At 40.7% G+C, this 24,331-nt stretch overlaps 1 protein-coding gene across 5 annotated transcripts in view; it reads right to left on the bottom strand.

The window, feature by feature from the left end:
• TMEM266 (transmembrane protein 266) overlaps window positions 1–24,331 on the bottom strand; it is a 102,209-nt gene that overhangs the window by 12,289 nt on the left and 65,589 nt on the right. For all 5 annotated transcript variants that reach the window (XM_088660815.1, XM_060279103.2, XM_088660813.1 and 2 more), the window contains 4 exons: window positions 22,709–22,847; window positions 21,730–21,845; window positions 17,067–17,256; window positions 5,795–5,857 (listed from right to left, as the gene is read on the bottom strand). In XM_088660815.1, coding sequence (XP_088516941.1) covers window positions 5,795–5,857; window positions 17,067–17,256; window positions 21,730–21,845; window positions 22,709–22,847 — 508 coding nt within the window. The remainder of the gene's footprint in view (window positions 1–5,794; window positions 5,858–17,066; window positions 17,257–21,729; window positions 21,846–22,708; window positions 22,848–24,331) is intronic.

Below are 24,331 nucleotides of genomic sequence, written 5' to 3' on the forward strand. Positions count from 1 at the left end.
ATAGCTTTCGTTAATTTGGAAGGTATATCTTCATCGTGGTCTTCCTTGACGCCTCTCACACGAAGAGTAAGCTCTTTTTGTTTCATTTCCAAGATTGCAATTGCGTCGTATGTTTCTTCCTGAATTCTCTTAAGTTTATCAATTTCCTCTTTATTTTTTTCCTGGAACCTTTTCGTTTCTTTCTGGTCTTGTTGGATTTTTTTCATCTGGTCCTCTTGCTTCTGTGTTTTGGTTTTAACTTCTTGCACCGCTGCTTCTATTTCTTTATTCTTCCCAGCTATTTGGTTAATTTGTTCAGAGAGATCAACGATCAACTTGGAGTTATTTTCTATCTTTGAGCCCATGTTTTCCATTTTACTGTCTATTAGTTTTATATTCCCGTCCAAATTTGTGATTTTGTCACTCAGATTTTTTTCCATTCTCTCCAATGCTGAGACCAGTTCTTTCATTTCCATGTTGCTTTCGGTCTCGAGTAACGATGTTCTACGTTGTTGATTTAAAGCTGAGTTCGCACCGCTAGCAGCAAGTCCTCTTTTAGAGCCCATCAGGAGTTTAATTGAAGTTAGGTCTTTTCTTTCCACTTATATTGGCGTTTTACCCAGAAATTTTGGGAATCCCCTCTGTGGTTTTTTTTTTACATGGCCATTTCCACTTATTTATAATATCCAATGATAATGTCTCTACTACTGGGGGATTACTTTTGGGGGATTTCGAGGGATTTCTCCTTTTCCCCTGTCAAGTTGAATCTAGCCACTAGGTGGCGATCGTCTGTGGGGATTGTCTGCAAGGATCCGCGAGGATCTATTTGTATTGGTGTGGTGTATTTGTATTGGTGTGGCGTCTAGCTTGACCACACGTGTCGCTGTTGGTTCTGTCGGGTCCTCTACTCCTTAGCCCCGTCTTTGTTTACCGCCGTCTCTCTCTTCTCCTTCTCTTCCACTTTGAGCCTTCCTAGTATGGCGGGCGGGCACTGTGGAGCAATTAAAGTGATATTGCCCGTTTTCTCTATTGCATGAGACAGCTATTTTTTACCGGATTGTGCCGCTCAATGGGGGTAAGTTATTATTATTATTATTTTCCTCTTGTCGGTTAAACTGACAGGCTGTATCTGTACTCTGTGCTCTGTCGCGGTCCCCCTTTTCAATTATTAAAAGTCTCTGCCTTGCGGTAATTTAAGAAACTTCTGGCGCTTCCCTCCTGCCCCCCGCTTTCCCTATGCGGGGGTTTGTTAGATGTTATCGGCTTTTTAGTTGCTTTTGGGGAGGGGGCGCCTTGCTGTTAGCAGCTTTGTTCTTTACGGAGAGTTCAGCGCTTTCTTTACCGGAGTTCGGGCGTTAGACGCCGAGAGGGGTTGGACTGCCCCAAGCGCTAGGGTCTTTCTGCGATTTTAGAGAAGACCCCTGCACGCCACCGCGGGCACCAGCCCCCAGGATTCCCCCCTGGGGTCGGGGATAACTCACGCCAAGCTCCCCGTCTTTCGCACTCTCGGACGTCAGGTCTGCTTCAAAGTTAGCGAGAGAGAGCAGAGCCTCGACCGGCTTCAGCGCGCCATTCCGGAAGTCCTCGTCTCATTATGTTGTTCATTACATTCTTCATAGGTCCTATTAATTGTTCTGACAATTTCTTGTAGTGTCTCATCGGTAGACCGTCTGGTCCCAGGGCTTTTCCATTTTCCCCTTGTTTTATAACCTCTAAAATTTCGTCCTTCGAAATTTCTCTTTCTAGCTGGTCTGTTTCATCTTGTGGAATCTCTTTCAATTTATTTTGGCATAAAAATTTTTCTATCTTCTCCCTGTCTTCTGTAGGTTTTGAGTAGGATTTCTCATTGCATACTTCCTGTTTGACCGCAGACCAGGGAAGGAGTGCGGGACCTGTTCGGTTCCGAGCTTTGCAGGCGAAAAGAGACTCATTAGGGCTCAGGGGTCTTGGAACCTGAAGGTAAAACCTTTGGGGACAGGAGGATGATCCAGCTGCGTTCGGGATGCCTTTCCGGCTCGGAAGCCAAACCTGGCAAGTACGAGGGCTGGCAGGAGCAGGGCTGTAGGCTAGAACGCTGGGATCCATACTTACCTGCAAGGCGCCACCACAGGCTCCACCGGAGAAGCGGTGAAATATTCCAAAATAGAACTTGAACCTCGGTTCCTTGAGTCTAAAGTGACCCCAAACTGGGCAATTGGATGAATTGTTAAAAAGAACGAGGAAACCGGGTGAGATGGAGCTTTGAGTACATCATAAATTCTTCCAAAGCTGTCTGTTAAAATGGCGCAGGAGTAAAAACGCCAACGAGAGGTAAAGAGCAGTTTTGCTAGACTCTACTGATTGGAAAAAAGGAGGGAAGCAGAAAAAGGCAGTCTAAAGACTAAAGACACGGGCAGAGTTTTCAGAGCTGGAAAAACAAAACAAGGCAATTCAGCTGTGGAATATACTTTAAAACTATGGCAAGACACCCAGTGTTGAATCTGCTTATTGGTTTTGGAAGTAGCGTTGACTCAGTCTGTTAAAATGGTGCAGGAGTAAAAATGCCAACAAGAGGTAAAGAGCAGTTTTGTCAGACTCCACTGATTTTTTTGGGGGGGGAGGGAAGCAGGGAAAAGCAGTTGGGGTCTAAGACCAAAGGTACGGGAAGAGTTTTTAGAGCTGGGGGGAGGGGAAACAAACAAGGCATTTCGGCTGTGGAATATACTTTAAAACTGCGGCAGGACACCCAGCGTTGAATCTGCTTATTGGTTTTGGAAGCAGCGTTAACTCAGCCTGCTGCCAGGGAAATACATAACTTCCCTTGTTAAAATTCATGAGACTGCATCCAACTATACTGAACTGTACCCAGTTTTAGTTTTAGTAGCTGGATGCTACTTTGGAAGTTTTTAATGCTTTGTCAGGTTGTTGCCTGCAACGGTGAAATAAGACTTCAATACTGGACATCAAAGACACTGAGACGTTAACCCTGGTGACGGGAAGACCCACTAAATCGAGAGGCTTTATTTTAAAAAAACGGACTGAGAGGGGGGAAACGAAGCTCTGGAAGACTGGGTAAGAAATATAAAGAAAGACTTTCTGCACAAGGGCATTAAATTTGGTATGGTCTAGGAAGGGGAAGGAAGGGGACTAGGGGTGCAGAGCATAACAAAACAATGTGTAACCTCTGTAACAGTATATTTTGTATTCAAGAATATTTGTAACTGAACAAAGTCTATATTTAAGGGTTAAGAAAATACAAATTGAGATCATTGAAGGTGCAGAGGAAGAAAGTTAAAAGAGATACAATTACAACCCCTAGAGGAGACGAAGTGTAGAGCAACCCTTAAGATAGAACAAAAACTAGAGGAGTTGAGAGTAACCATGGCTCATAGAGGAACTAAAGCGCCAACTACAGGTGAAAGAAGAGCTTCCAAACTAGAAATAGAGGGAGGGCGACTTAGCAAAAATATTAGCAGAAATTAGATAAATAAGAAAGGAGGTAAGAGAAAATGAAAATAATTTAGGAGAAAAGCTCCTAGAGGTAGCCAATGATTTAACAGGACAAATTAATGATTTCAAAAGTAAAATACAAACAATGGAGGCTCAGACCAAACGGGTACAAAAGGAGGTGAAGTATAACAAAAAGGAAGGGGAGAAAATGAAGGAACAAATAGATAAATTGAATATGATTCAGGAATCCACCTTGGACAATTTAGCATTTTTAGAAATGAACCAAAAATCACACAATTTGAAATTTAGAGGATTAAATGAAGTGGAAGGTGAAAATATAAGAGAAAGGCTGATCTCAATAGTGGCTGAAACAATGGGAATGAAAGAGGAAGAATTGGGGCAAATGGTTACAAATGTATTTAGAATAAAGGTAAAGCCAACCCAAGCAAGACAAAAACAACAACAACCAGGGGATTGCTTGGTAACTCTCAGCTCAACAGAAACAAGAGATAAAATTTTGAGGAAGTGCAGAGAGCAAAAGTTGATTGTTGAAGGTAAATTGGTCATGGTATTTAAGGACATCCCCAATCGGTTCCTACGCAAACACAACGTTTATAAAGATTTATCTAAAAACCTGACAGCAAATAATATAAGGTTTAGGTGGGAATACCCAGAAGGAATCTCCTTTTACTTCAATGAACAAGAAATACAGCTTTAGTTCTGAGCAAGAAATGAAGAAATTTACAAGAAAGAACAAGGATCTAGGCAAGTCAGATAAAGGAGAGCTAGAAGCAGAGGGGGAGGAAGAGGAGAAGGAACAAGATATTAGTGAGGGAGAGATTTAAGAGTGATAAATATAATAAACTATATTTAATAAAGCAAAAATGGTGGTTAAACTAATATCGTGGAATGTGAATGGAATGAACGATAAGACTAAGAGAAACCAAATTACACATGTCCTTAGTAAAATGAATGCAGACATAATGTCTACAAGAGACACCTGTAACTAGAAAACATGACAGAGTTAAAAAAACAAAAAACTTGGAAATGAATTTACCTCATCAGATGTTCAGAAAAAGAGAGGAGTGGTATTAAATGTAAGAAACAATTATAAGGCCCAACAAATATATAAAGACGGGGAAGGGAGAATTTTAAGGGTTCAAGTACAAATTGAGGGGGGGGGATAATAGTGGTAGGAGTATACGCGCCCAATGACAGGAAAGCAGAATTTTATAAGAAACTAGATGAAATCCTGTCTGAACATATAGATGGTAAAATGGTTATGATGGGAGACTTTAATGGAGTAATATTGACAGAGATGGACAGATAAAAAAAGAAGGGGAAATCAACTCAGGGAAAACTCCCAAACTCCTTTGAATCATTATTGGACAATCATGAACAGGTTGATATTTGGAGAATCAGAAATCCAACTACTAAACAGTTTACCTTCTTTTCTGAACCTAACCAGAGTTGGAGTAGATTGGACCAAATGTAGATCTCTAAAGCACTGGTACCAAGGGTGGCAAAGGCAGAGATATTACCAAAATCTATATCGGTCCATAATGCAATATCTATGATACAGAAAATAAAGGAACCAGGTGCGTATAGATGGAGGATGAACGAGTTCCTGTTAGACAATGAGGAAATTCTGGAAAGGGCAGTAGAGCATTTGAAAACATATTTTGAATTAAACCTAGATAAAGGAACCCCTATCAACAGAGTCTGGGATGCATTAAAGGCAGTTATGAGAGGTTTCCTACTGCAACAGAGCTGTATTTTAAAAAGAAAAAGGGAAAAACCCAAGCTTGAAACATTAGAGAAAATAAAAGAAATAGAGAAACAGATGGTCAAAAGACCGGAGGACACAAAGTTGAAACAAGCCTACAAAATTATAGAAACACAAATAAACACAATGATAAACCATGAAGTAGAATGGAAGATCAAATTATTAAAACAAAAAACCTTTGAAACAGCAAATAAATCAGGAAAATGGCTTGCTAGGGAATTAAAGAAAAAACAAAGTCAAAGCGCCATAACCAAAATAGTTGAAAATGAGACCGTAATAAATAAGCCGAAAGAGATAAAAGAGGCCTTCACAAAATTTTACAAAGAACTATATAGGGCAATGGACACAGATTCCAGCTTTATTCATCTGAAGCCTTCATAGGTTCAGAACCTCAGCATCATTCACCACATCCCAATGGTGGGGCATCTGCTCTGCATGCAGCAAGTCTGATTGAGCAAGCACTGGGAGAGGTTGAAATCCTGGAGAGCCACCAGCCTCTAAGCATCAACAATGCTGAGCCAGGCTGACCAGTGGTCTGACTCTGGCTCGCTTGCTTAGAAATGGCAGCAAGCCTGTTTAGTTTCTAGAATTCAAACTTACCACTACTGGGCTCATTGTAGTACTGACTGATGTAGTTGTTCATATCGTCTTTGACCATGGTCTCTGTGAATGCAAATGGGGGAAATGTCAACAGAAAATTTCACTCATGTACTAGATTAAGTTCTCCAGCACAAGGACCCATAATGTCATTATGGGAAGAAACTCAGAATCCTATTTCACACAGCATTTTCAAAATTGTGAGTTCCTCATGTGATGTTTGAGGACTATACTTGCTCACGCCCCCAAAAGCAGAAAGGCACAAATATTTCATGTGTGAAATATGACATGAAAGAGTACTTGTGCCAAACATGGTGGTGAGCATATATTCGACTACGAGGATTACTTCCATGCAAGATGTGCAAGAGAGAAACAGCTTTAAAGTAATATTTCTTGACAAAGGAGGAAAATAAAACAGTGCGAGAGGGGGAGCATTTGCATGATTGACAGGTCAAATCGGAGGGAATGTTTTATCAGACTTCTACAATCACTGTGTTTTGAAGAAGGGATGTTGAACTGACATAATGCATCACCGTGCTCTTGTCCGTTCTGTTCTCTGTGCTACCGTAGTTGTGCTAGTACTGCTGCCTTGGAAAATGCTGAACATGCAAATCCTTCTGCTTCCGTGCCACAATTTTTGGTGCCAACTGAGTAGAACACAAGCGTAACTCTATTACTCTTTAATTTGGCTGTTTACCTAGGGGCACCTCTCTCAGCTATGCTACTTCCATATAAATTGCCCTCAAATTAAGTGAATCCTTTTTTAATGACAGCCAAACTGTAAAGATGGCCCTTATAGGATAAGCACCACAGCCATCCTTCCATTTGGCAGCGTTCAAGCTCTTCTAAGAGGCTACCTGCAAGCTTAATCCAGTTCTGCCAAAAAGAAAACAAGTTATAGATGATTCCTTTTTTCGAGGAGCATGGGAATCAAAATGGAAATATATTGAATGGGGGGGGGGAGGTGAAAGCTTCATGGAATTTGGATTTCTAAGCCAACTTCTTCTCTTTTCTGTGGAATCTTTGCAGAGGGCAGTTTTTGGAGAGATTAGCCCTTAAGCTTCCTTGAAAAACATTATTTTCCAGTAGGGAAACAGAGTTAATTCTACAATTTTTCAGCAACATAAATGTAAGATGCTGAGATACTGCACAACGCTGAGATGAAAAACATTGCTGTGGAGATATGAAAATGACTTTTTTTTAAAGTGCAAGAACACCCAAGCAGAAAAGCAACTTGATCTGCCCACTTTGAGGCATATCACATGCTTTAAAAGCATTCTCTCCTTTTAAGTGCTCTTTTTGATACTGCGTTTCAGGAGGAGGGAGGAGGGGAGGGAGAACAAATTTATGCTCATTCCTTTGAGCCAGATCCTCCATAGCCCCCTGGGTTTCTGTGGCTACAGCCTTGCCATTTTCACAGCACATTGTGGTTTGCAGGTGAAAGGAACAGATGTTTTCCGTGGCACATTTTCTCCACCCAACAAGGCCCAAACCACTAAGCGCTTGGTACCTGAAAATAGCTGCACTCCTAAGACGGCAATCAAACTTGACACTGAAAGGGAACATGGATGCCTTCCTGGTTTCATTGGCTCTTTAAAAGCTTTTTTGGCCTCTGTTGATCTTTAAATGCCTGCAGTCAGAGGTGTGCTTTCTGATAATGTCTGAGTTTAAAAAGAAGCCTCAGTGTAGCTCAAGGCAATACCACCAGATTAGGAATACACTGCAAGGCTTTTCAGCTATCTGCTGTTAAAATACACTTCATTTCAGTCATCCATAATTGATACTATAAATGCCATGTAGCCATAACAGCATGCACAGCTAGGTCGACGTTGCTTCAGAGAGGGCCAGGGATGCTCAGAGGCTGCGAAGGACCCTTCTGCGTGCTAACACTGAAGGTGCGGCAGGTACTAGGGAGCAGAAACATTTCTGGAAGGGGTGGCAGCCTGCAACACACAGCTGGATGGAAATCCCTGTGATCCATTATTCAGAATGCAGAATTGGAAAGCAGGACTAAGAGAAACCCTCTAATAGATTCACTGACCAAGACTCAGACAAATAACTGACCAATATGCCAACATTCATAAGGACCCAAGAGCAGCCCGGCTGCATCAGATCAAAGACCCGCCTGGTCCAACACGCTGCTCTCAGAGCGCCCAGCCAGGTGCCTACAGGTAGGACACGAGCTCAACAGCGCTTTCATCCTCATCCTCCAGATCTCCAGCAACTGGCAATACTGGCTCTGGTACGGAATGCAATGTATGACTAGTAGCCTTAACCACTATGTATACTGATTTGATACTGTACTTAAGTCTATGCTATAAGTCTATTAATATAATACATTTTCAAGGGTGTTATGGCTTTCACCAGAAGAACCCCTTGGCACTGCAGGACTGTAAGTGGGGATGAAGGACCTTTAGAAATGAGTGTTCTACATTGGGGGGGGGATTACTGTACCCAAAGGCCTTTGAAGGAAGAATTATAAGAATTAAACTGATTTAAAAGGGGGGATTTCTTTGTACATGCATTCAAGGAGAGGGAGAAATGGAAGCTGTGTACCAGCCAAGGCCAACACTGTAAACAACAGGAAGTGATAAACAGTATGACTCTTCCATTGCATCTCCTAATGTAAGGGATTGGGGCATTTAGAGACATCAAATTGTCGCAACTTCTTCTGTATGATAAACACAAGTCTTATTAGAATCAGAGAATAGAATTATATAAATGTAGAGTTGGAAGGAATTCTCAGGGTCTTCTAGTCCAACCCCCTGCAATGCAGGAATATCACTTAGATCATTCATGACCGATATCCATCTTGTTCATTTTTGTCTTTTTAGGGAATGCCCGTGTTTCTAGCAAGTTGAAAGCATCTATGCTCAAGTCATGGGCTTTGCTAACAAGCACACAAGATTCTGAGTACCATATGTTTGGGTACAGGCATGCAAAGTTATATGTTTATGCTCAGGGGAATCTGAAATTTGGGAAATGAATAGTAAATTCTCTTGCAAGCCTGGAGATATAAACGTAATCCCTTTGCTGCTGGCCACAAAAGATGAACACACTTCAGCATGTTTTCAGAGAGGCAGTTTCATCCACTTCATTAAGATGGATATTTAACAGTTTCATCAGTGATACTTTGCACTTCCACCACAGGGCACCACTCAATACAACTTCATGACTTTGTTTTTCAGAGAACACGGCTGGAAGCTTATGGCTAACAGCATTTGGGACTCAATTCTCTCAATAAAGTTGTTCTTTGTTCAGAGCAATATTACTGGAAGATACGATAGCTCTGTTAGGTTTATAGCTAAGCAAATCTAAGTGCTCCAATTCCAGCACCACCTAACATCACTAGTGGGTTTGTCTGGTGGTTTTTTTAAAAAGAAGATATTATTAAGTAGCATTATTCCCTTTAGCTGCCTTATACCAACTGGTCCATCTACCTAACACCATATTAAGTCTTTGCCCATCTAGAAATCCAAAAGACGGAACCTGTGTTTTGCATGCAGAGCATGTGCCCCTCCCCCACTGAGCTTTTGGAACTGGCAGTAAAACGTAAGCAACTGGCCACGTGCAACATTTGGAATAATCTAATGATAGGATTAATCTTGTGACCACCTCATGAAGTGCTCTGATTAATTAGACAGCTTTAATTTTTAAAGTACTTCTAAAAAGTTAAGATGCTTGACATCAACAAAGAGGGATTTCCTTCTCACACACACACATTTTTTTGACCAATATCTTATCTACTCTTTTTCATAACAGATTTTTAATTCACTACCCTAGTGATTAATAGCTTTGTCTGCATTAACTTAGCTTATTAATTAATTAATTAGATTTTTTTGTACCGTTTACCATAAGGTAAGCTTTTTTGGTATTAGTTCTATTTCTAGCTTATTTAAGTTAAGTGTTTTTGCATTATTCCTATCCTTTAAAGTAACCTTTTTTGCATTATTTCAATCCATGATCAAGAATGATTAAACATTTTTAATGCAATTGCATTCATCTTAGTTAAACCCAATTTAACTTTTCCAGCATATGACAAAACAAATAGGCTGCCTTTTATTAAGCAAAGAGTCGTCACTGATGGATCAGCTTCAGATAAAAGACAGTCTAATGTCATTATTGCCTCCTCACTTTGGCTGCCTTATTGCAACTTCATTTAATAAGCTAACTAGCTATCTCTGGAGACAGCATAACAAATACACGCTCCTAGGTTCCAAGAGGGCTTGCTACAAAGCATTAATTGTTTTAATGGAAGATGAGACAATATGGCTGCAGGAATTAACATAAGGAAAAAAGTGGGAGAGAAATGGGGTACTAACAGAATGAATCTGCTATCCCCAAGATCACAACTAACTCCATTGAAAAAAAATGAAGTTGTTGGTTAGAAATGCTTAAAACATGTTACAATCCCTTTTCTACACCTGTCCAAAATGGTCTTCAGGATGTGTGCCTTAATATGGAAACAACTGCATGCTTGCAAAGGTTAAAAGAAATGTGTATTTCTAACAATGTATTAAGAAAAAGATTAATGGATTGTAAAGGAAATACTATGAGTTACCATTGTGATCTTGGCATGCCATGAAGACTGGGGCTTTGATCTCCAAGTTTTAAATGGATTTTTACAGGAGCAAACTCAAGAGAGAAAAAAGGTTGATACTGGTATGACTGCCATATACTGTCCTGGCCAAAGACCTTCTTTGGCATCTACAGAACATTCTGCTAGCAATATGCAAATAGGTAACATTTTACAAAGCTGTGAATACCCCATCCAAATGCTAGATTGTTCATTAGTCAAAACCTACACAAGTCCTTTCCAACACAATTAACAGTCTGAAAATGAAAACCAACTCTACTCAGATGTACAAAGAACATCCCTGCCTGGTTGCCAGAATGTGATTCATACCTACCAGAAAAGACTGAACATCTTCTTTATATCTAAGTATTTTTGACATAATTCCTATGAACACCCTGAAAAGCCCCATTTTGATCATTCTGTAACTGGAGAAATGAAATTTAAGTAATTTGCCCCCCCCCCAGCCCCCTCTCTCTGACCACAAACACATCTCCAGATCGGATGCTGTCACTCCCCATCTCCCCGCTGCTCTTGTCCCACTTCCAATGTCACTAGGCATGAGTGGACCATTCAAATAAGGCACTTTGGATGATGGCTGGGAAGATGCAGGAAGGCCAAACATAGCTATGAGGCTGTGAATTGGGTCTGGGTTTTACACAACTGCTCTGGATGTTTATAACCCACATGTTTATAAGAATAAGCCTACACAGGTGATTGACAATTGGGCAACTGTCTGCCTGTCAAAGGTGGTTCATGGGGGGGGGCAGGGGAGGATCTGGCCCACCAGCCAGATCCTCCCCTGCCCCCCCATGAACCACCTTTGACAGGCAGACAGTTGCCCAACTGTCAATCACCTGTGTAGGCTTATTCTTATAAACATGTGGGTTGACTGCAAACTGTCTGTAGTCATTGAAAAGTTATCTGGATACTGCACTGTTTAAGAGTTAAGTACAGCTTGCATTGCTGATGCCTGTAACATACAGAACATGATCCTGTGGCTTTGAGGACTTCCAACATTGCACAAAGTCCCAGGTAAATACACCAGTGAAATTTTCAGCTGCTCTCCAAGGAGCTTTAACTTATGGACTGCTCCATAAAAATATCATTATGAAGGGAGGGGAGGAGAAATCAGCAAAAGTCTAACATTTCTCTTGGAATTTTGCGGCCCTTCATGGTCAAGTAGCCCACACTGAATGTTTCCATTGTTCCTTATGGGTGGAGGAGATATAATTAGCTTTAGAAGGAATATCCTATTTCTCATGAATTAGGTAATTCAGCTCACTAAAAGCCCATTGTTCAAGGCAGAATTGAAGGTCTCTAAACCTCCAAGATTTTGAGGAGACCTGAAGGTAGGGTTTTGCACAGGAAATTACTGCCCAGCCTGGTTTATGCCTCTGCCTCTCTGGGCACACGGATGAAGGCTTCAGAGTTTTCTGATGCTGTGACCCACACATGAATGGCCAAATGCAATTGGTGGCTCTGTGTCAGGCAATTTCCATCAGGCAAAATGCAGTTTCCCTTGCAGAGCTATCATTCCTAGCACCTTTAACAAACTACAGTTCCCAGGATTCTTTGGTGGGAAGTTGCATGCTTTCATTGTGTGATGGATGGGCTTTAAAAGCATGGTGTGGATCTGCCCACAGATTGCAACATCAACATGTCACAGTAAAAGAGGAATGCAACACAGATGTCCAGGGAAACATTCCACAAGCTTGGCAATTATTGGTGATGAAATTCATGTGGGGATATGTTACTAACTAAAATCTGATATTGTCCTCTGTGCATAAAGATTCATTATATTTATCAGGTTTTCTTGAGGTGAACAATACTAATCTAGGGTAAAACTCCACATTACCTCTCTAGTCCCAAGTTGTCTTGGACAGCAAAACACAAACTGGAAGCTGATTGGCTAGAAGTATTTGGCCACTTGGCACTCATTGCAGAAACCGGCACCTCTCAAGAATCACAGGTGTCCTGCTCTGGGATTGGGCCTCAGGAACCCCTCCCTCCCAGTTCACCCTGTTCAGAAGCTCTTCTAAAGCTTCAGGGGCTTTTGCTGCCTTCTCACCAGTGGACAGAGATTTGGTTGGTGGGAAGAAGAGAAGGGGCACCCAAGGCATGGACTGAGCTCTCCAGAAAGCTGTGTTTTTCCAAAAAACACACCCAAAAAAATCAAAAAATCTGAACAGCTAAATTAATAAAAATCGGACCACGGGAAGGGGTGGAAAAGAGGAGGTCAGTCCCTGACCACTGTGTGATGGAGAAGGCAATAACATTGTCCTGAGCCCAAAGTTGCATTTGAATTTAAGAAGCTAAGAACTGCTTAAAAGGGAAAAATTAATTGTTACTTACTTTGGAGGAGACCCCTCTAAGCAGCTGGCGAGAGATTATTGTCTAGTCGGAAGTGGAAACCCAACAAGAAGGACTGGGGAAGGGTGAGAGCACCCCAGTCCATATAGAAGAAATTGAGTGGTACAGAAGGAGTGAGAGTCCATCTGTGCACAAAAAACTAGTTGAGAAAAATCAGTATGAATTGAAAAATATCTCCTCTCGACAGATGAAGACATCGGACCAGGGAGTCAAGATGATCACAGAAAACAGAAAAGGGGTGTTTAGAATTACAGGATTGAAGAAAGATACAGGGCAGCAGGGGAAGGTTAAAGGAATGAGGGTAGAAAGAAAGGTGAGGAAGGGGGCGGGATAAATAGTTTATAAGTGGTTATGTAATAGGGTAACCCAGATTGAAATAGGACTGTTTATATAGACTTGCCGACCGTAAAAAGGGCCTTGTGATTAGAAGGGTTAATAATAGAAATATGGTTTTGACTGAGATCATACCTGCCAAGTTCCTGCCAGAAAAATAAAGGATCGCAGACCAGAAGTAGCGCTGCTGCCATTTTGGAACTGGGCGGAGCATGCTCAGAAGCGACTTTCGATGCTGCTCTGCCCAGTTTCAAAATGGCCGCAGCGCCGGAAGTCGTGCTGTGGCCATTTTGGAACTGGGCAGAGCAGCATCGAAAGTCGCTTCTGAGCATGCTCCGCCCAGTTCCAAAATGGCCGCTGCACCAGAAATCACTTCTGTGCATGTCCAGAGACTCCAGACATGCGCAGAAGGAGCCTCCCCCGGGCGGTAAGTAAACCTTAGTTCTTAGAAGAGAGGCGTGGGTATAAGGAACAGAATTTTTAGTTTAGTATTGTGTAAAATTAGAATAAAATTTTTATAATACGAATTAAATGAATAAGTATGTTTAAGGTAGAAATATAACATGTAAGGAAAGAGGAGTATGATGTTGTCATAGATGATAAATATGTAAACTATAATGAAAAGGATAATTATAGAAATTTGGTTTAAAATTTAAAGTGTATAAACATGTTTAAGATAGAAAGAAACAATATTAAGATGATGATTATGAAATTGCCAAAGAGAGTATAAGATGAACCACAGGAAGGGGGGCTGAGGAAGTCAACCTACAATGTCAGAAAAGATTAATAGTTTTTTAACTATCGTATATGTATGTTTTTGTTTTTTATTATGTTTATGTTAATGTTTTTATTTGTTTTTCTTGTTTTATGTGTTTCTTGTTTTCTCTTTTAGGTATTGCTGGGGGTTGGTGTATTGGTGATGTTTTGTTGTTATATGTTAAAAAACCAATAAAAATTATTTAAAATAAATAAATAAAAATAAAATAGTTCATACTATATTCTGATGTTTCTTTTTGTAGTTGACATAAAACCCATGAGAGGCCCCATTTCTATTTCATTCTACTACAGTACAGTTATTTTAGCTAATTGATACTGTCTCAATATATTCAACTATGCTAAAAGCACAATATTTATACAGTGGTGCCTCGCTAGACGAATTTAATTCGTTCCACGGGTCTTTTCTTATAACGAAAAATTCATCTAGCGAATTCCATAGGAATGCATTGAATTTTTTTTTGCCCATAGGGACGCATTAATTGAATTTCAATGCATTCCTATGGGAAACCACGATTCGCTAGACGATTTTTTTGTAAAATGAATTCGTCTAGCGAGGCAACCTCCGCTAGAAAAAACCTTTCGTTAAGTGGAAATTTCGTTAAGCAGGGCATTCGTTAAGCGAGGCACCACTGTACTTCCAAAACATCAAATTCAAATGTAGGAGAGATGTTACAGAATCTATGTTTAGTGTATGAAAACTTTTACAAAGCATTTATTCATGAATATACCGTGTTTCTCATATTATAAGACATGTCTTATATTTATTTTTTCCTCAAAAAAACCATACTATGGCTTATTTTCAAGGGATGTCTTATTTTTTTCCTCCTCCTCCTGCCGCGGCCGGCATTGCTGCTGTGCCTATCACTATGTCTTATTTTCGGGGTATGGCTTATATTCCTTGAATGCTTAAAAATCCTGCTATGGCTTATTTTATGGGTATGTCTTAAAATATGAGAAACAGGGTACTAGATATAGACACAATACCCTCAGAAACCTCAGAAGAGATACTGTCCATATTACATTTAAGAAAAACTCCCTTTTGTTACATGCTGCATTCTGCTTTTCCATCTCTAAAACACACACATTTGAAAATTAAGTCCAATTGATTTTAGTCAGACTTGCTTCCAAGCAGGCTGTGAATCTTCTGCATGCTTAAGTGTACTAATGTAATGTACCAACATTCAAGAATGATTTATCTGGCTATGTTTTATGCATGACCAAGCCTTTGAACGCTATGTGCTTGTGGCAACCTGAAAACAAAGTCTAGAAAGTATAAAAGTTTAAGGCTGACTCTCAGAAGCACCATAAATTCAGCAGACCTGCTTAGAATTGTGAGCCACTCTCCTCCATTCCTAATGTAACCCTCGAGGAAAACATGCATAAATTATAAAGTATCCTCATGAGGAAGGTACTAAGAAATCTTATTAAAAAGGGGCAAATGGATTAAGGAGACTAGATGCAAACCCTGTTTGGAAAGTGGCATGCCTGCGGTAAATGGGATTTGATCATACAGCACAACAAAACTGACCGTGAATTTGTTTGTGCCAGAAATACTTACAGAACCAGGAGGGACTCCATCCCTTCCACGTTTACCTCCCTGCTGCTGCCAACTAGTGCAACAGCTTACTGGTAAGCTGAGAAATCTTTCAATTGCCTTTTGTCAATGGGAGGGGTGTATACAGGCAGCAAAACAAATAGGAATTATTTATTGCACAAAATTCACCACTTCCTGCAGACTTTTCAATTTTGAAATGTTCACTTATATAGGGGTGGCGAACCTGAGACCCTCCACAGGTTGCTGGACTCTACCTCTACCCCCATCAGCCCTAACCTGGAATTGATGGGAGTTAGAGTCCAAGAACTTCCAGTGGGCACCATGTTGGGTAGCTGGCCTGCTCTAGCACTAGGACCATACAGTGGTACCTCGCAAGATGAATGCCTCACGCAACAAAAAACTTGCAAGACGAAAGTGTTTTGCGATGTTTTTGGTGACTCGCAAGATGAAGTTTTCTTTGGCCGTGCTTCGCAAGACAATTTTTTGGGGCAGGTTTTTTCGCAAGACGAAGTGACTCATGGAACAAATTACCACTGCATTTTCCAACATTTTACTATACTGCCATTTTACTCAGTTGAATTTTGTTCTTAACGCCAGTCACTTAAAAAATACCCCCTGGAAATAAAAATAAAATGTGAGTTTTTGGGTCATGACCAGGTCGCACCCACTTCTTTAACTTCTGCAGCACTATGCTAACAAAACTGCTGAGACAGCAAACCCAGTTCCGAATTCCCACCTGGTGTGCTGTGTCCAGTTCTGGGGGTCACAGTTTAAGGATATTGGCAAGCTGGAACATATGCAGAGGAGGGAGACCAAGATGACCGGGGGGTCTGGAAACTAGGCCTTATAAGGAATGGTTGAGGGAGTTGGGTCTGTCTAGTCTAGAGAACAGAAAATTGAGAGGTGATATGATGGCCATCTTCAAATGTTTGAAGGGCTGCCACACGGAAGACAGAGCAAGCTTGTTTTCTGCTGCTCCAATGGATTCAAGTTACAAGAAAGGAGATTCTAACTAAATATTAGGAAGAACTTTCAGACATTAAGTTATGTTCAACAGTAGAATGGGCTACCTTTGATGGCCTTCTGGCGGTTCCCTCATTGCAAGAAGTGAAGTTGCATGGAACCAGGCAGAAGGCCTTCTCAGTAGTTGTAGAGGTAAATAATCATATGACTTTTCACAGACACCTGAAGGCAGGCCTGTTTGAGGAAGCTTTTAATGTTTGGTGTTTTGGTGTGTTCCTTTATACTTTGTTGGAAGCTGCCCATAGTGGCTGAGGCAACCCAGTTAGATGGGTGGGGTACAAGAAATTTATTATTATTATTATTATTATTATTATTATTATTATTATTACTCCTCAGGTGGTGGTGGAATCCCCTGCATTCGAGGTTTTTAAACAGAAGTTGGATGGCCATATGTCAAGGATTATTTAGCTGTGCTTCCTGCATTGCAGGGGGTAGGACTAGATGACCCTGGGTGCACCTTCAAATTCTACAGTTCTGTGATGCTATGAATTTCCTGGCAGCTTCACCTTGGCAAATCACAACTGTTTTTCCACACACACACACACCCGACCCCTGGAGATTAAAATGAACAAAGACTACAGAGCCCCAGTGTTCAGTTGAACCGTGTTCAGTGGCGTTAAGCAGCCGGCTCTACTACTTACCCCGAGGTGGCCGCAATTCTGAGATATTTTCAGTTGCCTCGTCGTCGGAATCCCCTCCAGCTGCCACAACTTTGTACCGGTTACTGCTCTGCTTGTTCAGCATGTGTGGGACCTGCAATGCAGCCTCCCTCTCAGCAGCAAGGTCCAGATCTTGCTGAGCCAGGTGAGCCCGCAGCTGCCTAATTTCAAACTAAGGCCAAAGGAAGGGAGGAACAAGTAAGACAAAAAAAAATGAGTAAGGGTGGATACAGAGGCATATTGAACTTGGAAAAAACACACTTTCTAAATTATTAGTGCTCAGGCAATGTTCATAGAGAGACACCCAAAAACACAGTGTTTGCAATTAAAAAAAAACAAAAAACCAATCTGTGTAACAGCAGTTACATCAGCTTGATTTATGCACATTTCAAATGTTATCGGCTTCGAGCTTGACATTTGTGTGTGGCAGAGACTGTACTGTCAAGTGGAGAGCCCAGGGTGTTAGGTTTTACTGTGGCAAACGCAGCAACCGGTAATGTGCAATGTTAAGAACATAAGCTTTTGCGGACTCTGAAGTCCATTTCATCAGATGCATGAATGGTAACCTCAGCCGGAAGATATACCCGTATATTCCGGCGTATAAGACGACTGGGCGTATAAGACGACCCCCAACTTTTCCAGTTAAAATATAGAGTTTGGGATATACTCATCGTATAAGAAATACGACCTGGCGTATAAGACAACCCCTGACTTTTGAGAAGATTTTCCTGGGTTAAAAAGTAGTCTTATACGCAGGAATATACTGTATATTCACAACTATGTGTGTACATGCGTACCCTTGCACATGACACACACACGTACAGAGACGGGAAACTGAATATTGGGACCAAAAAGCCATACAATGCAAGGGGAACAATGTGAAACTGCAGGTGTCCACAGAATGATGGCCGAATTTCTAGGTACTATCATTCAAAAGAAAAAGGAACATTTTTTTACAGCTGCATTACCTGTAGTCAAAATTTAACAGCAATATGTTACAAACAAAAAGCCATCACCTTTACATTAGATTACTGCATCGTGTTATATGTTGGGCTGCCTCTGAAGACGGTTCGGAAACTTCAGCTAGTGCAGAATTCAACGGCCACGTTGCTCACTGGGGCAAGATGGTTTGAGCCTATGACACCAATCCTGGTGACTCCATACTGCCTCATACCCAAAGATCTCAGGGCGGTTCACAACATAAATTTACAATATAAAAACCACAAAATACATAATAAAATAAAATTACACTAAATCAATAATCTCACTGTTGTGAACCAACCTGAGATCTGTGGATGGAGGGCTGTATACAAATTCAAACAAACAAACACTTTGTGAGGTTTGAAAGCTGTAATCTGATGTGCCATGCATGCACAGCAAATTTGAGATTGGACAAGCTTTCAAGTTTGAATAAACATCACAGTTCACACTTAGAATGTGTATTTCAAAATCAAGCCTGCCACAGCTGCCTGAAAACATTCATTTGATTTTAAATTTGTTAAATTTAAAGCATTACCAGTATTTAATCCCAAGTCTTCAGGACATTTGAAAAAATAAAACTATTCAAAGTGTCAAAAGGCAAATGAAACATTTATTCTCACCTAGTCTATGTCCTCCAGGAAGAGGTATTTTCTTTACCTCCAACATTTCTCCAACATTTCTAACAGATTATGCTGACTTTTTTTTAAGGCCCTTTGGGGCTTGGAATCCTATCCCCTTTAAGCTCTATTAAACTTAATTATGCTCAGAAATTCACTGCTAACTGTATTTTTACCCCATTTACCCTCCAAGGAGTTCAGGGCGGTATACTGTTCCCACCAAACCATTTTCTCTTCCCCATGACCCTCCAAAGTAAGTTGTTCAAAGCTTCAGGATTGACAGGGGTCTCCTCATTCTAAGCCCAGCACTTCAGCCATTACACTGCAGAAGCCGCTCCCATTCCAATGCAATTTCCAAAGGTGACCCTCCCATAAGGAAAGTGAGACGGCTGCCTTATGTGGTGGATTTGTGGCACTATCAAGAGGTAGAGCAGGAGGGAAAGAGGGTAATATCGGAGCTATGTAAATGGAAAATTCTCCTGTGCTAGGCACATTCAAGTACAGTCAAGCCTCTTCTTACGTCCGCCTCCACTCGCATCCATTTTGCCCAACATCGGTGGCAAACCCAGAAGTAACCGGGCACAGGAATATCCCATGTTTGTTTAGACAAGTTTAAAACCAGTTAAGTTACAACGGCTGAGCAGGGTCTGCTCCATGTTGTCAACATACTTGTGCATACACATACACACACTTGATCCTGGTTTCTTTGAAACCAGGTTTTAACAAGCCATGCCTCCCGAGTTCTTCCAGAGAACCATGATACGCTTTTTGCTTTTGCAAATCCAGACCTCTGATACAATGAACTAGATATGCAATTCTGACAGGTGCTAGAGACACTGGCATGTCAGAGACAACAAGCCATATTAAAAATAGTGAGCTGATTAACACATATAAACAAAGGAAGTGCTTTTGCTGCCCTCTTATGACCAACAGACAAAAATGCAACCAAGCTTGCTTTACTTTTCATTTTTTCTAATATGCAGTGTGTATATCTGCATTGCTTTTGGTCATTGCTAAACACTTTAATGTTTAAGCAAGCCTATCCAGACACATAATTTTAATATGCAATTTTATCTTATAATGTATATTTTAATAACTGCTGATATTACTTATATTTTGCTGAATTTTAAGATAACTTGCTGTTTTACTAGTATTTTTAAATGAGCATTTTATATTCTACGTTTCCGAGCACAATTCAAAGTGTTGGTGCTGACCTTTAAAGCCCTAAATGGCCTCGGTCCTGTATACCTGAAGGAGCGTCTCCACCCCCATCGTTCTGCCCGGATACGGAGGTCCAGTACCGAGGGCCTTCTGGCGGTTCCCTCGTTGCAAGAAGCCAAGTTGCAGGGAACCAGGCAGAGGGGCTTCTTGGTAGTGGCACCCGCCCTGTGGAACGCCCTCCCATCAGATGTCAAAGAGAAAAACAACTACCAGATTTTTAGAAGACATCTGAAGGCTTTTAATGTTTGACAAGACTATCGTATTTTAATGTTTTGTTGGAAGCCGCCCAGAGTGGATGGGGTATAAATGATTATTATTATTATTATTATTATTATTATTATTATTATTATTATGCACTTTGCCTACAGGTTATGGATGATTAAGTAGTTTATAAATCTAGTTAAATTAAATAAATAAATAAATAGATAAGAAAACACACACAAAAATCCCCCCAAACCTTTTTCTGATGCAGCAGCTTTCAGTCCCTCTCAGACAAAGAACAACAGAAAAGAACTAAATACACTATAATAAATCCTCCTCAGCAGTGTGTTGCATTAAGTAATTATTTATAAACACCCATAAAAGGACAGGGGCCAGTATGGGACCCAAGGGAACACCAGCCTTTTATGAGTAGACATATAAAAAGGGCCACCCCATCTTGTCTAGTGTTTTACTGAATATATAGAGGAATGGAACTCTCTGTGCATCATATACAGTAGTTCTCTTTAATAGCCAGTAGCAGAGGATGCTTGGCGTAGCCTTGGAGAGATCAATGAGAGCTTTAAAGCAGAAGCTTGCTCTGCTCTAATGCAACAGCAATAATTTTTCTCTGTTCTGTGAGTGCTCCTTGGATGGAATGCCTGAATGCTCATCTGCCACTGGGATACCATCCAATGTTTACTTCCATTAATTTGGGCCTTTGTTACTAACATTATTTCTTTTTTAAAAAAACACCACACAAACCAAGAGACAAGTTGTGAACTAGACTAAAATAAAAGGCAGGATGATTTGGGCTGCCTTCCAACAAACAGGCAAATGATTGGTTGTTAGAAATAAATTAACATTATTGCAAGTAGAAGCAGAAGAAGGGGAAGGAGAATAAAAAGAAGCAGAACATAAATGCTGCCAGTGGAAAATGTATAGTCATTGGAACCAAGATCTGTTTCACAAATTGTCTACCATGTTGAAAGGAAACAAGAATTCTTCAACTTCTAGGGTTATGGTTTAATTTTAAAAAAGGATAAAAACCACAAAGCTACCTGAATTAACTGAAGGGGAGAGGAAGGATGGTCAGTAATAATCTACACAGCTCTGTTAACTTTGAACCCTTTGCAATCACCTTTTATTGTTCACCCTCATCCTATCTGTACCAGGCAGCATTTCAATGGCATAGATGCCCCACACCCTCATCCTTTGGATCCCTCTGCAAAACCTCATAGGAACACAGGAGACACTGCCTTGCACTGACCAAGACGACTGCTTCATCCAATTCAGTATTGCTAGCATGGACCAGCAGAGGTTCTTCTGGGTCCTTTGCAGTCTGGAGTACCTGGAGAAAGCAGCTATCCCACCTGAGATCTCAGGCATTAAAAGCATGTGCTGAATCATAGTATGGACAGTGGAACCTGTAGTCTTTTGGATGTTGCTGGACTACAACTCCCATAATCTCTAACCCTTGTTCATGTTGGTTGGAGCAAGTTGGAGTCTAGCATAATCTGAAGTGTCATGAGCCACTTCTGGGTGAAAAATGTTGTGGCAAAGTAGCATACAAATTAAAATCCGTAACAGACACACATGTATAAAATGAAAATATAATTTTGCCTTACTCCCTGCTCCTGGCAGATTTGGGTTAGTCTTTCCAGCTGCTCATCTTGAATGACCTTTGCCTTCTCATACTGTTGAATCACCATCTCCATTTCCACCTTAACTGGTAATACGTAGGCTAGAAACCACAACAAATGGATCTCTGAGTTTATTTGAAAAGATGGTCATGCATCTAATAAATGCAACTACTATTCAACAGCAGTCAAGTTTCTGAAACAGGCACTTTTATGTCTTATTAGTTTCAGTTGGAGAAATCCAATAATGGGCTTGATTTGCTTTACTTTAAATCAACTGGACATTAAAGAGAATAACTATGGTTGCATAATACTCATATACAGTGGTACCTCTGGTTAAGAACTTAATTCGTTCCGGAGGTCCGTTCTTAACCTGAAGCACCACTTTAGCTAATGGGGCCTCCCACTGCCGCCACCCTGCTGGCACGCGATTTCTGTTCTCATCCTGAAGCAAAGTTCTTAACTATTTCTGGGTTACTATTTCTGGGTTAGCAGAGTCTGTAACCTGAGGTACCACTGTAGTATTCTGCAACCCTGCACTTTTTTACCTAGTAGTAACTCCTGTTTCACTCAGCAGGGTTTACTTTTGAGAACACAGATGCAAGATTTCACAGTTAAGTACCATTTCCACACTTCCCTAGTCCCTTCCCTGCATATTTTTCCAAAATTCTCTATCCCAATTTCCAAACACATTTTATTTTCACACTCTGCAATAATCAACACAATGTTCCTGCTGACTAAATTAGGGATTATTTTAGAGCAGAGTTCCCACTCTACCCACAGCTACTAGGAAACTGGTAAACAATGTAAAAAAAAAAGTTGCCATAGGAACACTGGTAATTTCCCCATCTTATCAATGAGGGTTATTCAGCTAAAATCTGGCTTTCTACTTGGGAAGAGGTACTGACTATTTTAAAAATAATTCATACACCTTCACAAATCTTTACAAAAGTTAATGATAACTTGCCATCAATAATTCTCTTCACTCTCCAAATTCTCAGTGTGATAATAAGGCTAATAGCATCCCAAGGACTGCTTGGTCCATTCGCCACAGTAGAAGCCACCATTGGAGCCAAGGATAAGATGATCACAGCACCATCAAACACCTAATAGGAAAAGGATTTCACAAACAGCATTTTACACACTCCTTTTTTGAATGCAAATATCAAAATGCATTAAACAAAGCAAACATCAAGTCCGAGTCAAACCATTCCTCCTCCTGGCTTCTTTCTTTTCTATTGATGTCATGTATATTATTGCTGTCTCATTTTTAACTGGGGATAAACGTTTGGATGCATCAGATAAGTTTTTTGTCAAACCTCTGCAGTCGCGCCTGAATCTCAATAAGATACGGTACTAGTTGAGGATCAGCTAAATGAGTTTTATTGTGTTAATAAGACTTAACAGTTCCCCCTCCCCCTGAAATGGGCCATTGCACTGGAGAACGATGTACCAATACTGTGGTACTTAGAATGGTTTGCATGTCTTAGTGGCATTCAACACTCGTCCCAAGCAATTTAGAGGGTTATTCATTCAAAGTCAACTCATGCTCAGTTTCTGGGGCCAAAACAGCTCTCCACCCATTAAACAAAGGCACCCCACATGAGCCATGTTTGCACATAACGCAGCTCTCCCTGTTCCACAGCTGGGAGGAGCAATCCTGAAGCTTTCATTACCACTTTCTTTCACTGTAGCTTGTCATATTGTTTGGACAAACTGTGGTTAACATTAACTATGGTGAGTTTTAGACAAGCCAATTTCAAACCATAATTACTGAAACTAGGTTGTTTAAATCAGGACTATGGCCCCTCCAGCTGTTGCTGGACTGCAACCCATTCTCCTTGAACATGCTGGCTGGGGATGATGGGGGTTGAGAGTTCAACAACATCTACATGTTCCCCACTCCTAATTTAAACTAGCCGGAGTTAAGAATAACCATATCTCCAGATCCAGATGAAAGCAAACTATGGTTTATCAAAATCACCCTATGGCCTAGTAAGATGAGCAAATGCAGCCACTAATTACCAGTGTATGAACTATACTCATTAAAATTAATAATAAACTGTACAAATATCAGAAGTCAGCATCTAGGGCATTTGAAATTAAACTTGGCTGAGAGAGGAGATTAGAATAAAGAAGAAACAATCATCGTTAGTTAGTTAGTGACAGAGGACTTTCTTAGTGGGCTACAGAATCTAGTCCTATTGTCACAATCACTAGAGTTGAGGAGGGACCAAGAGCCCCCGCCCTTAGTCTCTGGCATCTCTAGTTAAAAGGATCAGGTGGCAAATGAGATGACCCTAGACTCTGGAGAGCAACTCCTGGGCTAGATGGACAAATAACAGGACTTGACACAAGGCGGCTTCATACATTGAACAGAACTTTAGTATTCCTTGCTACCAATAAGTCTCCAAAAGTACTACAATATGGTTAAGTACAACTAATCATTTTGCAGTGTTCTTTAATTGCTAATTAAGGAAGCTAAAAATATTCCTCTTTACCCAGATGGCGGAAAGATACTGGTCTTGGCAAACCTGATATCACTGGTTGGGAGAATGTTTTAAACTGTTTTTAGAAGCCTTTTAAACTG

Source organism: Zootoca vivipara, chromosome Z1 (genome assembly GCF_965207765.1).
Source record: "Zootoca vivipara chromosome Z1, rZooViv2.hap1.1, whole genome shotgun sequence".
Taxonomy (NCBI): domain Eukaryota; kingdom Metazoa; phylum Chordata; class Lepidosauria; order Squamata; family Lacertidae; genus Zootoca; species Zootoca vivipara.